Raw genomic sequence first — 17,455 nt, 5'->3', positions numbered from 1 at the left:
TCGGAAGCGGCCTGTGGCTCTGAGGTAGCGGGCGCCAGGGGCTGCGAAAGCACCTCACTGAGAACTGGCAACTGGCCTAGAAGAGGCTTCGTCGTCAGTTTTGGACCTCAGATGCCTATCCTTTTCCTTGCGTTTTTTGTAAATTGCGGTTGTCGGCTGATCCGATGGCATTATATAATTAAATCTTCGACCAAAGTAACGGAAAGCAAAATCAAACAGACGCTTGATAGTGCGTTGGTTAAATCTAGCACAGAACCGACAACTAGCAACATTGTGATCAGGGCCTAGGCAAGGAATACAGTAAGAGTGAAAATCCTTATGAGGTATTTGCTTCCCACAAGAAATACAATTGTTAACTTTTTCTGACATCGGTCTGGAGCAAGAAAAAAGTTTCCCCAATGGGGAAGACTTCAAATCTGAAATTCTGATTTGAAAATATCAAGAGTCAGCCGACTGGCACTTGCGAACTGCTTTTGCTTCGGGCACCGTGCAGCAAGAAAGACTGAAGAAAATGGGGTTAGCTACTTCTTTTATACCCCTGGCGCACTGAAGTCAGGGAAGAGGTGACAGCAACCGACGACGGACCTAGACTTTGCTAGACTTTGGAATCTGGCCAACTGCGGGTAGCCTGCCAGCAGGATAACCCAAGAGTAATGACTGCAACAGTGAAACACAATGAACATCAGCAATGTCTAACAAACTAGCCAAAACAGGAGGCAATGCAGAAAGTTTAGGATTGTCCACCTGAAGCAGCTCATTCTACCTTTTCTGGATATCAGACATTTCAGAAGAATCCCACGTAAAGTATTCCATCATTCTAGCTATGGTGTCTCCACAAGACAATTCCTCAAAAGTCGACTCAAGACTGATGGACTCTTCTTCATCAGAACGCAAGTCAAAGGTGAAGGCATCTGGGAATCGTGAGACAAGAACCCATCATCAAACTCTGAAACCTCATTTGAGGAATCTAGTTAACTAGTCCATTTGGAAGGAGTTGAAGTCCAAGGGGGAGTTAGGCACAGAAATTACTTGGTGAGTCTTCAGGGCCACTAAGGCATTAAACAGGCCCTAAGTATATTCCTGCCATTCTCTGAGTATCCTTAGGATGTAAAGAAGTATTCTTAGTCTTCTGCTTTTTCTTGGCAGGGACATCAGCACTAAGAAACACAGGAGGTTTCGACCCTTGACAAGACTGAGAGTACCTGGAACCTCTTCCCTGACCCACATGTATGGAATTCCTCTAGGACCCTCCAAGATAATCAGTCGCAGTTCACACTAGACATCCAGAGCAGATGCCTGCAAAGCCTCAGAGGATGTGCGAAATAAAGGATCCATACTGAGCACAGATGGGGTCACAGCAGAGGAATCCAATGTAGATACCAGATAGCCTACAGAGCTATAACCCACTTCTAGAAAAACATCCAGTGGAGCCTGTACAGCTAAAGAATTTGGCCAAGATTTCTTGGCCTTTTTCTTACTTATCAGTACCTCAAGGTTAGAAGATTCTGCCATGTTACCTTGGGCTCACAGTTTAAGCCTGTGGTTCTCAAGACAGACAGCCAAGGAAGACAACTGGCTTCTAAGAGTCTTAGGCACAAATGCTACAGGACATAAGGTGAAAGAAAGCACCCAGACAAAGAGAGATGCTGTTCGTGATGACCCTTATGGGGAAGCTGTCTCTCACACTGACATTTTCCCTTCTTGGATGACATGAACTCTAAGTAACCAAAAAAGAACAAGACCTAAAGAAAAAGAATACATGATCTAAAGGCTTTAGTACAGTGGCTGAATGTTGGGCTATCCTTGCAGGAGATCCCTAAGGTGAAGAATACTGCTACAGTGATACAGAAGGACATCTATATATACACACACATTCTTTAGAAATGTAACACTAGTTTCTGAACGCATCATACAGTGTCTGAAGTTACTCAGATATAACTAATAAAAGTTGCAGGTGCAGCGGTGTCTTGCACCTCCCCATGAAAATGCTGTAGCTTATACAGAACAGTAACAAAATCCATAGCATTTTGTATTATTATTAACACAATTTGAAAAAATGGCTTTCATACAAGACCATGGATGAAAATGTTAAAGCATCATCAGTGTATCGTAGCTGAATCCAGATATGTGACATACTCATGAAAACTATGTACCTGAATGCATACAAGTTTTTACTGACCGCCGTAGTACATTGCAACATTTTACTTATTGTGGTACATATAATGCATACACTGACCGCGGTAGTACCTTTCAACATTTTACTCATTTTGGTACATATAATGCTGCAGCTGTCGCACTGGTGATGATTCCATTCTCTGGAAATAGCTGCATAAGTTGTGGTATAGTTATATAGACAGCATGTTTTTCCCCCTTCAGAATATAAAACATGCATTACTTTTTGTTCCACACAGTACATAAACTGTACAGATACGATCAAAGGGCAAGAGATACAGCTAGACTGCAGAAGCAAGCCAAATTGTATGCCTACTTTCATTCACATAAAACATATCATACTCTACCTTAAACTTCTTTCTAGTTGTTTTTCTAATGACCACATAGTAAAGAAACTTAATAATGCCATCATGCACTGGTCTAAAGTGTCCAGAATTTTGTGGAAAGTACAGATTTCTGACTCTCTGTTTTCTGGCAAATCACCTATGACTGAAATCACTAAATAATGAAAGGCATTTGACTTTCAGTCCTCATATCCTTCAAAAAATGCATGGTAAGACAAATCCTGTAATTCTAACAACCTTCTAAGTTTAAACTTAAAATCTATGCCTGATTTTTTACTTTTGGCCCCTCCCCCATTATTTTTGGATTTGTCTAGAATTCTTGCCCTAAGGGTAGTTCTGTATAGGTCTACAATAATAACTGCCAATCTCCAGTGTGTTGCTGCACTTTGATAAATTTAAGAAATGTGCAACAATCAAGCTACCAGTCATGATCCTTTTTCTAAGAATTAATATTAGGTGAGTCACTGAGTGTTGCAGTTTTTAATCCTTCAAAGAAAACAATTACACCAAGGGGGGTCAGCTCCAAGCTCTGTTTTAATTTCGTAAATTACACAGTTCAGAACTAGTAATACATGTGAAGGAAATCCTAAGTATGCATCTTATGTGCAATGGATTTTGGGAAACGTGGTCTGCTCCTCTACCAAGGTTGATGTCTACGTGGGAAGCAAGACCACATATCCTGAAATGCCTTGCTAACTCTTTTGTTGAAACTGCCAAAGAAACATGTTGGCAGACTCGCAAGGCAAACTATGGGAACATCTCTTCTTGGAGTACCTGGTCTTTTACTGCAGTGACAAATGTGGGTCCCCTTAGATGTGGAACCATATTACATCCAATCTGTTCAATTAGCCTACATCCAGCCCTGCTTCCACATCAAAGTTTGCACGAGTGAGTGTGTAAAGGATGTCAATTTAAGTGACAGGAACGAGGCACACTCTCCTATGAAAAGTAGCAATGCAGTGGGGAAGAATTATGTTATTAATCAGTCCTGCTGCTGGCATTCCACAGTCACATGGATGCCGAATGCAATAATGAGCAAGTTATGTCAATATTAACACATACAAAATAAATTTTTTGTTTTACCTTTCATTTTTTTTTTTACTACGGAAAATGTTTATTATATGACTTGACTAGAAACAGAACCACATTTTTGTTAACTATTTACTGTATTTAAGGAGGACAGCTACAGATAAAGACATTCCATCTGAACAAGTGCCACACAGTTTTCATAAAGCAAAAGATCTTTGAACAGACTTCCAAAACAAATTTCTTTAGAAATATTAAAAAAAAAATGAAACACAAATTTTCTGTTTAGGATGTGGCTTCACAACAGTTCTGGAACTCTTCTCATACAGATCTTCTACAAGAAATGCTAATGCTGGCAGATTCAGATATGATTTTGATGCTTTCTTATTTAAAACAATACAACTACAACACTTCCGATGGAAGTATGTATACACTCTGTTCCAAAACTGGGTTCTGGTAAACAGCCCTCAATCAAACATCACCAGTCAAGGAAGTTAAATATCAACAGAAAGTTGGTGAGTGACTTTTAAATTCTGAATAGGCATTCAAATATCTTTTTCTTTTACCACTAAAACAAGCATAAATGTTTCAGGAACATGTAATTCTCATAAATTTACCAAATATAAATCTAAAACTAATTTATACAGTTAGCAATTAACTTACTCTATTTCTATTATATAGCTACTAAGCCATCAATCTGCATGAATCCCAAATCTATGTGTCATTTGCAGTAAAGCAAAGTAACAGTTACAGGATTTGTTTCATTTAATTAACTACAGTTAAAAGTAGTATGTTGCAGCAAACAATACATCAAAGTAGTGTAAAAAGGTTGATTAATGGGCACAATTATCTACCAGACTAAATGTTATTAAAGGGAAGGTATATGCATAAGTGTTATCCTTCTACAAGAACACATTCAGAATTTCGACTAAACTTTTGTTTCCAAAGTAGTGTATTTTAAGTTTAAGTACAGTTCAGGTACTTCACTTTGGGATTACAATAATGAAAATTGTATGACTAATAAGCACTAGAGCATTAAGGAAAGAAATGTCATAACACTAACTCATCAATGGACCAAAAAAATCTTGCAAACGATTATATATTTAACAGCTGAGTTCTCGGCAGCCGACAAGGAGTCTGAGTGTTCACTCACCATAAGGAAACTTTCTGAAATATCAAGCTGAATTGCTCCTCTGAAACGTATCAATTATGCTGTGAACCACTATGTAGCAAATGATGCCAAGAAACAAAAAATGCAGTTGGTCCTGTGGTACATATGGGTAGAGTCCTGCCTGCGACTCAAGACATCAGCGCCTGTATAACAAGCATGACCCTTGGAAAAAATGGAAATTGAGAAAGATCGAGCAGCTGATACCAGCACTCCTCCTTTTTGGAAAGGGTACATATTTTTGCTGTTGCCAATGAAGGCTCACGTGAAAAAAGAAGGGCATTTCAGTAACACTATCTGGGAGGCAAGGAGGGAGTGGGGCAGACACCTTTCTAGCTAATCCTTGGAACGGACTATGGTATGCAAGAATTACCACTTCTTCTTCTTCTGCCTCTTGGTTAGGGACAGTTCTGCCCTACTCCAAAGTTTATGTCCCCAACTTAACCTAGAAATACCCTCCTCAGCTGAACTATGGTATCCCCTTTCCTTGGCTCTCACCCCCATGGGCTGCAATGTGCAATCAAGTGTTCATCAAGGATTCTCCTCCTTGAACAGGAATGACCCAGCTGAAGGGAAACCAGGGGAACTGATGGGACTATCACAGAAATGGTGGGGGACTTAAGTCATCAGTACAGGCAGAAAAAAAAAAACAGCAGCAGAAAATGTACGAAATCTACAACTTCAAACAAATGTGACAATGTAATTAACACAGTGGAAGCACTATACCTCTTTAATTTCCACACATATCTTCTGCTGCTTCTGTTGTCTCATTTCTTCTTTGCTCTTTCCCAGGAGAGCACCAAATGTAAAGTTTACATCTGAGTTTTGCAGCTAATGACACAATGCAATTAATCAAATATATTAGACCAATAAGAAGAGCATTAAATGAATACATGTACTGTTATTCTTTCATGCCGTGCATTATCTGCCCTTCTTAGGGTGCATGTTAGTGTAGCATTTGGAAACAGAAAGCAAAAGCTGCATTTAAAAGCGGCGCGGGCAAAACAAATAGCTGTGATGCAAGGTTGTGTAAAGTGTCAGAAAATGTACAATTTTCCAAAATCACCCGGAATTCATGACTCACTGATGATCTGGAACAACTCTTAATAGCATTAATGGCATTTAATTCATAGATCATTTTGCAAGTATGTGAGCAGACAGGACACAACCACCTTTATTTCATCAAGTTTACATCTGAACAGAAAAATGAGTAACACAGCAGTTTGGTAGAAGCAGACTGCATTTATCATATCTGAATGGTTTGTACTCTACGTTTCTTGTTATATTTTAATTGCTAATACACTAAAATGGCAATCAAGAGGCCTAACATAATTTTTTCAGTCACTTTTTCCTATCAGAATAGGGATTGGGTAGCTAATAATATTGCATGGCCTAGATATTGCAGAAGACAATTTCTCCTCTATTTAGTTATAACAGCAGCATTGACAATGACTGGGCCTACATATGATCTGTGAAAGCACTGACAAGTATGTCTGCAAGGTTATAACTTTTAAGTTTGCAGGAGACTTTTTTTCTGTAATACAAAATAAGGATTTATTTAGTGTTCTAAGCTGCAGTCCTTAAAAATACTATACCCTTACTTTGCACACTTGGAAGGTGTGACAGTTTTCAGGCTTTACTGCTTTATGGTGAATGAAAGTTGCCACTTCACAGAGCCACTAAGTCATATGGTAGCTACTATGCTCTATGTTTTTTGTTCATTAACCTATGCTCTATGTTTTTCGTTCATTAAATCTTGTGGAAATATATCTTTGGACTGAAGAGTCTGATTTGTTGAACTGGCACTTTGGTGACGTTTTTGGGACAGCCTTCATTGAGTCTGTTACGGGAATACTTTTTTCATATATGGTAGCTACTTGTAAGAATGGAGCATATGATTACGTTTTTAGTCAAATTGATAAAAGCATCATTTCACTGGTCAAAAATGAGAGAATTTATCAGTTTGTTCATGCAGAGTTGCAATAGAACTCATCCCTGTCCTTCATATAAAGATTTCTCCCAACAACTAACTTTTGGGTAAAAAATTTCACTTATAGGTTCATAAATGCGTAGTTCTATACTAGGCTAATGATCACCAGGGCCATTATAAGTCTAAAAGTGCAATCCGACCAAATTGTGTCCTACGCATCATGGGCATTTACTAGGAGGGGATGTGACAGTTAGGAAGTTTCTAGTGGGGAAGTGTTAGTTGGGACATTACCGTCTTCTGCTGTCTATCACAGACATGGGAGGGGGGGCTACACCTGGAGTGAATATCAAATTTCCCATTCCTTGGTCAAGGTGGACTCTGCTTAACATGGATGAGAAGTCCGTTCCAGAGTATGAGGGTACTCTGAGACACATATCTGTCTTGTAAACATGTCTTATTTACGTCACAAGCAAAATTTAAGGTCTTGAATCAAGTGGTTCTAATGTTGCTCATTTTGCGGATATGCAAAAGGTCCATTAGAGCTGGATCCCAGGATGCCTTGTATGTCAAGCATAGACTGCCTCTCAGTAACCTGTAATAGATAGAGTATAGAGATAGGGCTTTAAGGCGATCTGTACAGGATGATCTATTTATATCCTGTAAGGAGCCTATGTAGGTGTTGCAACTGTTGCATATGTTTAGTTAGGTACATGCTGAAGGGGGCATTATAGTCAATATGGGTCTGATAAGGACCAAACAGGCACAATGACTTACTTGTACCAGGATGCCACACCCTTACTTATAAGGTGGGCAACATAGAATTATTTTATTACTACCTTGGCCACATGTTGGTCAACGGCCAAATTACTGACCACAAATGTTCCCAGATCCTTGACTACTGGGTCAACTCTTAGGGGTGTCTTATCAATGGAGTAATTAGCCAGGGTGACAGTGTTCCCAAAAGGCACTATAACGTATTTCTTGGCATTGAGTTTTAGTCTGTGATTTTGGCACCCATCATTTGTCTGTGTTAGACCCTCCTGTAAGATGTTTGTGTCATGGGGGACTCTATAACAACTCTCAATTTGCAGTTATTTGTGAACTTGGTCAGTTAAAGGCCCTTGACATCAGCTTTTACCTTTGAGAAGGAGATGCCAGTTAGGAATGGTCCCAGCATGAGGCCTTGAGGCACCCCGCTGGTGACTGGTATCTTAATGGAAGTGATATCACCAATCCTAACTTCCTGGGTCCTGTTTTTGAGCCAGCTGGTAATCCAGTGAAATATGTAGGAGTTATGCCCAGTTTGGTGAATTTGTAAACAATACCCAAGTGCAGTATTCTACTGAACACCTTAGCCAGGTTAAGCTAGGTCACCTTCTCAAAGAAGTACACCAGGTTTAGGTTCATAGGTTGTCACTAGGCTAATGACCTCTAGAGCCCTTACAAGCCTAACCACGCACCCCAAACCATTTAGGTCCAGAGTATCATGGACATGTATACGATGGGGCATGTTAGTAGGGAGGTAATTAAAGATTTTTAGGTGGGGTGTTGGGATAATACTTTTCTTAATAACTGTGAATGCTTGAGGATGATCAGAAGATATCTGTGTAGGTCAAGAGTTTGATTAAATCAGTGCTGTTCTTGTGTCTGATAAGAAGACAATATGGAGGATTTGTATGACTGCCTGGTATTCTGCTACTAATAGTTGCACTGTTTAATAGTGCTAATAGTGTTACTTTTGCTGGCACTGCCATTGTCAATGGGATAGCAGGGATGATCTTCCCTTGACAAAGTCAGACTGGGTTGGGACCAATGTCTGAAGGTTGCCTTTGTCTCTGTTGATCATTTCCATGATATTTTGTTCCATGGATTTGTATATTAGACTAGTTAGACTAATAGGTTTGTACTTTCTAGGGTCAGTTCACCCTTGTGACGTGGGATAACTGTTGCAGTCAATTCTAGCAGTACAAAGCCTGTTTTACGGATAAAGTTGAAAGGTGACTCAAGTTGTCCTGACAGGTAATTTTTCCAGCTATTTAGGAGGCATCTCTGGACATTGTCGGGGCTCACTGAGGCTGTGTTTTCAGCCTTAGTGAACACTATCAGGACCTGTTCCCTGTAAACAGTTGGGGGGGGGGGCATGCTAGCAGGTATTTCATGGAGGGAGGGGGGAGTGGGAGGTGAAATTTGAGCTGAATTTGTCAGCCAGCAAATTTGCTATCTCGATCTGCTTAGCGAAGGTGGCACCATTTTCCATTAGTTCAGCACATTGTTGTGTGCTGCCTTTGCGGTACTGTAAACAGCAGGAGAAGACCATGTGGTTGTCTTCAGCCTGTGAGTCGATCTTGACCTCCAAACTGGCCTTGTTGGTCTTAATTAATCCTCTTAGTTTCCTGCTTAATTTAATCAGAAAACTGCTATTATTATGGGAGTTGCTCTTCCAGATTTTAATCATGACTTTTTCCTTTTGTCATATACTCTATTAAGGTTAGGATTCCAACAGTGTGGTTTGTTTTGGGATTACTTCTAATAGGTACAACAGTCATTTATGTGGTTGCACAGGGTCTCTGTGAACAACTTTGCATAGGTTTTTGTAAAAGAATAGTTGTGTAAAATCTTACCATAACCATACATGTCATTCTCTTTCTTATGTTGTAGTATTCATAACATGAGTATTTATAACATGAGGGAGTCTGCCTCAGGCTGCCCCAAATGTCTGGCCACTATACAAACGTTTAAAGCTACTGTAATGCACATGTGATGTCATACATAGGATCCCTGCCAACATCGGTCATAAAGTGACGTCGGGTATATAGCAGACATCGGCATGTACCATCCTCAGAACTTTTCTGCCACCAGTCTGAATGTCTTCTCCGATCGTTTGCTTGTCAGGAAATTTGCAGATTCCGATTCAGTTAAGTTCCCCGTTCAGGTTTTTTCTTACTATTTTTTGTGCTACTGTTGTTTGCTGAGGTTACATGTCATCTAGGTAGGGCAAGTGTCAGTGTAGAAGGCAAATTCCACATAAATATTCCCATAATCTATGTCTCTTTTGTCTAGGCCCTATCCAAGACCATAACTCCTGTGCACAGCTTTGTGGTCCAACCTCACAAGTGAGGACATGTCACTGTGGGCGGCGGCAGTGCACTCTCATATTAGTGAGTACCAGGTTCAGTATGTTTGAAAATCTGGTGGGTGCATCTACTATCTAGTCAAGGGTATTTGTGTTAATAAAGTCCAGGTATTGTTGTGCCTGGAAGCATGAGGTAGTGTATCTTTCCTAGTCTACACAGGGGTAGTTAAATTCTCCCATGAATAGAGTATTTGATTTAACAGTGAGTGCCTTCAGTATAAAATCTATGGGATCTCAGCAACACAGAGGGTGACCTATAGCTTTGTTAGGATATGGTATGGGACTTGTCTAGGGTGATTTGTACACAGATAAATTCCAGGGTATCGTCCTATTTAACCAACGTACAGTTATGCTGGTTGCTAATATAGATTGAAACTCCTCCACCTTTTGTCCCTGTCTGTGCAGTTGATGGTCTAAACGTGTTGAAGGTGCTGAAACCTTGCACTGCTGGAGTACTTTTTTCAGATTTAAACCATGTCTCTGTAATGGCACAGATCCCTATTTCCGCAAAGTGAGGAAGCTTGTAAGGTGTGGAGTTTCTTGCTTAGGTTCCTAGCATTGAGCAGCAACACCTTTATTTTTCTTAGGATTTTATTTGCTATGTTGGTAAGTTTGTTAGTTTGGTATTGCCTAAAAAAAGTCCCTAAGGGGGTAGCTAAAGTTTTGCCCAATATACAGACGCCTAGCGGAGAAAGGTGCAGACCATCCTTTGCACAGCAACATGGCCTGTTAACAATGCCTTCCCATGTGAACCAATACTGAATCCACCCTGGAAAGACACCAGAAACTAAGCCAGTTATTGAAGTCAATCATCTTTTGTTCATACTTTGGTATCAGCTTGGTGAAGGTAAAATGTTTCTCAACAGAAGGCACATAGCTTCCTGAGACACATACTCACACAGGTCAGAAATGTCTCTCTCTATATAGTCTGAGGAAGCATGTCACAGATCATTAACTCCCACATGGGTTATGGCAGAATCATACCATTAACTGTGGTGTAGTGACTTGAGTGTGTGCATAACTTGATGGATCCTGGCTCCAGATAAGCAACTAAACATTACCTTCTCCTTGTTCAGTCTTCTGTGTGGAACATCTATGTGTCATACAATGGAGTCATCTATGACAAGAGTCCTGGGTAATGTGCTGCCTTCCCTTATGGGCTTTTCTCTTGGGGTTCCACTGGGCAGTATTGTGTGGCGTTTGGTGTTGCTTTGGGCAAGTGCTTTAGAAATTACTGAGGACAGACTTACCCGTCAATAGATTTAAGAGGTCTGAGATTTGGGAAGATTGCTTTTTAGTGCCTCAGCATACAAGCTATAAACTTCAGCAGTCTATAGCATTTCTCTGACCTCAGCAAGACAGTCTCAGTATGTTAAACTGCAGGTGTTGACTAATACGTACAATACAGATCTCTGCTGTCTAGTCCAAGGCTACAGGTTTATAAAAATATAGGCTTAATACAAGTTACAGGTTTATTTTGTCTATCAAGCTAGCACAAGTTCCTTTCTGAAATAACCACAGACTTGATGAATTGGGGAAAAAATGATGTGATCTTCATGATATGCGACAAGGAAACAAATGAAAAAAAAACTGATAGCTACCAAATGGTTTCATAGAACTAAAAACATCCATTTGATATTGTTTTTAAAACCTCTCCAGAATAAGGTTAATACCACTGGTTTGTGTAGGTTTCCCTTCTCCCTCCCTCTCTTTCTCTCAGTTCCATTCATTCCATTCAGCACATCAGGCAATGTGTCCCTCCAGCCACTTGTTTCTGTAGTGGTTACAGTTTTACAGGCTTGGGTTGCTAAGCCCGGTGCCCAACCCTCCACAGTGGGTGCACCACACACACTCACACCCAAGGACAATTTAGAGTACCCAGTCTACCTTTTGCAAGCCTTTGGAATGTGGGAGGTGACCCACGCAAACACAGGGAGGACATGCAGACTCAGCACAGAAGGCACCCCAGCTGAAAGCTGAACTGGAGAACCTCTTGCTGTGAGGTGACAACGCTAACTGTTACACCACTGGACTGCCAGTTTTCCCGTAAAGCCCCATTTTTTAAATATTAGTCTTTAATCCACGTGTTAGTCAAGTAAATTTTATTTTAGTAATCTAAAAGTACAGTTTTGTACCTACCATAAATGTAGATGTTCGAAGATCCACATTGCTGCAGTCCTTACATATGGGTAGTCCGCTGTCCTCGGTCAGCCCGAATACCAAAGAATTAGGCTGACGTCGGTCATGGGCACTCAGATCTGACATCAGAGCGTCAGGGTACAAAAGCGCATGACCGACGTCATATCCTCAGTCTTTTCTTGCCCCAGATGTCAGAAGGCCCTAAAAAGAAAGGCCACAGCCCAAAAACAGGATACCTCCCAAAAACATGCCCAACAACCACCATCACCCAAACCATAAAGCCATGCCAAACTACAGAGGGGAAGGCGGGAGGGTAAATTGGACTGCAGCAATGTGGATCTTCGAACATCTACATTTATGGTAGGTACAAAACTGTACTATGTTCTTCATCTCACATTGCTGCAGTCCTTACATATGGGTAGAATCCCAAAGCAGAGGTAAAGGGAGGATGGCAAAATCATAAAGCATTAGGGGCTGCTAAAATGCCCTGTAATATGGCAGTGGCAAATCCAACCCTAGACTTAGAATAAAGAGGAAGGTGGTAATGTTTAGAAAAAGTGTGAACTGAACTCCAAGTGGCTGCTTCCAAAATATCTTTTGTAGCTACCCCCCTTAGAAAGGCAGTAGAAGTGGCAGTAGCTCTAGTGGAATGAGGTCTGATTCCAGCCGGAATCTCCTTACCATGATGGGAATAACAGAAAGAAATACAAAAACCAATCCATTTAGAAATAGTTTGTTTTGAAACAGGTTTTCCCTGAGAACCCAAAGCAAAAGAAACAAACAAATGCTGAGACTGCCTGAACCCCTTGGTTCTGCTCAAATAATAACGCAACTGCCTGTGAATATCCAAAGTATGCAAAATCTTCTCCCCTTTATTTTGGGGGTCTGCATAAAAAGTAGGCAAATGAATAGTTTGGTTCAAGGCCACACTAGAAACCACTTTAGGCATAAAGGAAGGATTAGTACGCAAAGATACCCTATCCTTATGAAAAATCAGGAAAGGTTCCACTGCCATAAGGGCCTGTAATTCAGAAACCCTTCTTGCAGAGGTAATGGCCAACAAAAAAGCAGTCTTCCATGATAAATACTTTAACTCGGCAGTAGCTGCAGGCTCAAAAGGTTGTAGAGTAAGTTTTTCCAACACAAAATTGAGATCCCAAGCAGGAGTAGGAGCTCTACGTGGGGGTCTTATGTTCTTTGCCCCTCTAAGAAATTGCTTAAACAAAGGATGAGAAAATAAAGGAGGGTCACAGTCATAGTGAGCAGAAATGGCTGCAGCATGAACCTTAATCGAGGAGAAAGACAAACCCTTGTCCAATAACTCAGTAAGATATTGAAGAGAAACACTTAAATCAGGCTTGGAAACATCAAAGTCCTTCGCTTTGCTCCAAATAAAAAATCTCCTCCATTTATCAGCGTACACTTTCCTTGTACTAGGCCTTCTGGCCTCCAAAATAACATTCAAAACTTGTTGTGGAAGCGGAGACCCTCCAGGGTCTAAAACAGAATATGCCAGGCTGTTAGATTGAGGAAGTGATTGCCTTCCTGAGACAAAAGATGCGGAATCAAAGGCAGAGGCCATGGAGGCTCCCGTACTAAACTCCTCAGTAGAGGGTACCAATGCTGTCGAGGCCAATCCGGTGCTATCAGAATCATGGATGGCTTGTCTTTTCTGGCCTTCAAGAGTACCTTGGGAATGAGAGGCAGAGGTGGAAAGGCATAGACATGAAGATTGCTCCGACTGAAGGAAAGAACATCCACCTTCCAAGCTGTGGGATGAAACATTTTTGTGCAAAACCTTGGCAACTGGTAATTTAGTGGAGAAGCGAACAGATCTATGTCTGGAGTTCCCCATAACACTGTCAACTTTTGAAATACATGAGGATCCAGTTTCCACTCGTGAGGATCCACTATTTGTCTGCTCAACACATCTGCTAAGGAGTTCTGTGCTCCTGGTAGAAACCTTGCCTGAAGATTGAGGTGTAAACTGAGAGCAGTCTCCCACAAAATCATCGCTTGCCTGCAAAGAGGGTACGAATGGGTTCCTCCTTGCTTGTTGATGTACCACATGACAGTAGTGTTGTCTGTTTGAATCAACACCTGCCCTGGGTGAAGTAAATCCTTGAAAGCCATCAATGCAAATTGGACTGCTAACATCTCCTTCAAGTTGATATGTAAATGTTGAAGTCTGACAGGCCACGTGTCTTGCACCCATTTTCCATTGAGGTGTGCTCCCCAAGCCTTGTCCGAGGCATCTGTCGTTAGAATCTGACTCGCCTCTGGTCGGGTCACAGAGAGTCCCTTGTTTAGGTGACATTCCTGAGCCCACCACAAAAATTCCTTCTGAATGCAAGGTATTATCGGAATGACAGTGTCTAGATCTTGGCAGTGTTGCGTCCATACATTTTTGAGATACCATTGAAGCTTCCTCATATGCAGTTTGGCATTGGGAAGCACCAGAATACAAGATGCCATGAACCCCAAGGCTTGAAGGACTGTCCTTGCAGTCAGCCTGGACTGGAGAGACATTTGATTGAAATAAAGAGAAAGGCTTCTTTGTTTGTCCGGGGTCAAAAAAGCCATCTGGGAAGCTGTATTCAGTCTCACACCCAGAAAGCACATGTCCTGAGAGGGTACTAGACTGGACTTTGTTTCGTTCACAGAATACCCTAGGCATATTAACACTACCATCACATACTGAAGATGATGAAGAAGTTCGTCCCTGTCTTGTGCAATAATCAGGCAATCGTCCAAATAAGGATAAATCTGTATTCCTCTTAACCTGAAAAAGGCTATCACTGGAGCCAGAACCTTTGTGAACCCTCTGGGCGCAGTAGATAAGCCAAAGGGCAATGCAGAGAACTGATAATGTAAATTTCCAGCCCGAAAACACAGGTACCTCCTGCAACTGGGCCTGATAGGAACATGAAGATAAGCCTCTTTGAGATCCAGAGTTACCATCCAGTGATCTTTTCCCAACAGAGGTAAAAGCTGTTGTAACGTCAGCATTTTGAACTTTGGAATGTCCAGATAAGTGTTGAGGATAGATAAATCCAAAATTGGTCTCCACGTGTTCCCTTTCTTTGGTACTAGAAACAGGCGAGAATAAAATTCTAGGCCCACTTCTGACAGAGGAACTGGCTGTATAGCTCCTATTTGAAGAAGTAAAGAAATCTGCTTGTGAGCCTCTATCCTTTGCCGAGGAGGAACGTCTGGCATGCCTTTGAAAGGAGGCAATGTATGGAAATTGAACTTGTAGCCTCGGTTTATAATGTCCAATACCCATTTGTCCTGGGTGACTAAAAGCCAGTTTTGCTTGAAAAGTGCTAACTTTCCTCCCAAAGGAGCTGCCAGGCAAGAGGAATCTGGCAGCTGAAAATGCAGGTCATTGGGCCTGTTTACGAAAGGACTGGCCCCTGCCCTCACCTGCAGATTGTGCAGGCGAACTCCAAGTTCTAGGCCTGAATGTACTGTGAGCTCTGCCCCTGCCACGTCTAGATCTACCCCTAGACTGAGAATCAGAAGAAGGGTACGTCCACCCCTTAGTAGGCCAATTTCTACTAAACTTTGGAGGTTGCACCTGCAAAAAATCTTTAACAGTCTGCATAGACTTAGCCTTGTCTTCCATTTTCTTCAAAACCGACTCCACAGGGGGACCAAACAAAACTTCAAACTGTAAAGGGGCATCCAGAATTCTAGCTTTAACATGCTCGGACAAATTCTGATCCTTAAGCCAGGCGTGCCTACGAAGAACTGAACCAGTGGCAGCCACCCTAGAAGCGGCCTGTACAGCATCAAAACCACACTGCAAAGAATGCTTACCCACCTGTTCAGAGACATGTACTAAATCCTGCAATTCTTTACACTCTATGCCCTCTGCCAAAGCATCCACCTTAGATTTTAGCTGAGAAAGGAGAAAATTCTGATACTTCAACATATGAAACTGGCAATTTAAAGCCCTCATTGCTAGAGTAGAAGAGGTATACACTTTCTTACCCCATCTATCCAAAGCTCTAGCTTCCTTATCTAGAGGAACCGGATTCTTTACAACAGAGGCTCTAACACCCTTAGGCCCCTGACTAATAGTTTCTGGGTCCGCCCTAGAACTCTTATACAGATATTTATGAGCCTCAGGCACCCTGTAATACCTGTCCGGTTTAACAGGCGCAGGAGGCAAAGAATCTGGATTAAGGGAAGCCTCCGAGAAAACATCTTGAACAACATCCAAAACAGGAGATATAGCCAATGGTCTATGCTGTGGTAAAAACAAGAATTCCCTAAGCCTCTTCCGTGAATCAGAGAAATCCTGACCTTCCCACTTAAAATGTTCCCTCATGGAATGCAGAGTTTCTGAAAATGAAAAATCCTCTGGAGGAGAAGCAGAAGGAGTGGAATCCTCTACATCAGAATCCGAATAAGGGAGAAAATCTTGAATATCCTCAGCAGAAGACTCCGAGTCATCTGAGGCCTGATCCAAACTTTCCAACTCTGGCTCCACCCTGGGCCTCTTATCAGGAGGGGGCATAGAACCTCTAATTAAAGTAATCAAATCTTCTGCCATTTTAAGCATGTGCTTTTTAGGCACAGACCCCGATGTACCTGAAGGGACACCAGAGGAAGGCAAAACAGACCTGCCCTTAGAAGAAGCTCTAGAAATAGAAGCAGAAGGCCTAACCACCTTAGGCATAGAAGGGAGAACAGTAACTTGAGAAGCCCCTTCAGCCTGACCTGATTCCTGGGAGGCCACATCCTGCAAAACCAAAGTTTCCCCCTGAGACTCAACAGAAACTTCAGCCGGATCCACCTGCTCTACAGTAGCTTCTGCAGGACCGGCGTCCGAAACGGACGAATCAACCTGTCTAGGTTTTAAGGATTTGTCTTTGCGCTTCTTCGTGGAAGCGGGTGTCGGAGGATCCGATGGCATAATATAATTACACCGCTTACCAAAGACTAACCTAGCACAATCTAACCTCCTTTTTATAGTGCGCTTATTAAACCTAGCACAAAACCGACACCCGACTACATCGTGGTCCGGTCCCAAACAAGGAATGCAAAGAGAGTGATAATCCCTATGCGGTATCTGTTTCCCACAAGAAATACAATTATTCACTTTTTCTGACATCCGGTAAGTAACTGAGGCAAGAAAAAACAAAAATATTCCCCAACGGGGTACTTAGCCCAACTTGGTTTCGGTCTGAAACTTGGAATTTGAAAATTTCAGAACGCCGAACGGCACTTGCAACGCTGCTTCTGCATCGGACCATGCGGCAAAAAAGACTGAGGATATGACGTCGGTCATGCGCTTTTGTACCCTGACGCTCTGATGTCAGATCTGAGCGCCCATGACCGACGTCAGCCTAATTCTTTGGTATTCGGGCCGACCGAGGACAGCGGACTACCCATATGTAAGGACTGCAGCAATGTGAGATGAAGAACATCAAAAGATTCAAAAATTAATATTCTGATGAGCTTTGTAAAGTAGAGAGTTGAAAATAGTTTTTGTTGTTCTTTCAGTAAAGGACTCATCCAGTATGTATCAGATA

General features: G+C 41.7%; 1 protein-coding gene across 2 annotated transcripts in view; it reads right to left on the bottom strand.

Annotated features, from left to right (window-relative positions):
• SNX7 (sorting nexin 7) overlaps positions 1–17,455 on the bottom strand; it is a 630,080-nt gene that overhangs the window by 171,303 nt on the left and 441,322 nt on the right. Inside the window, exon 8 of one of the 2 annotated variants that reach the window (XM_044085708.1) lies at positions 5,437–5,541. The exons of the other annotated variant lie outside the window; for it this stretch is intronic. Coding sequence (XP_043941643.1) covers positions 5,437–5,541 — 105 coding nt within the window. The remainder of the gene's footprint in view (positions 1–5,436; positions 5,542–17,455) is intronic. 2 annotated transcript variants of the gene reach the window in all.

This window comes from Protopterus annectens, chromosome 10.part0, assembly GCF_019279795.1.
Source record: "Protopterus annectens isolate FY-2018-M chromosome 10.part0, PAN1.0, whole genome shotgun sequence".
NCBI lineage: Eukaryota > Metazoa > Chordata > Ceratodontiformes > Protopteridae > Protopterus > Protopterus annectens.
The sequence above is the reverse complement of the archived record's forward strand: the minus strand, read 5'-3'. Positions and strand labels throughout refer to the sequence as shown.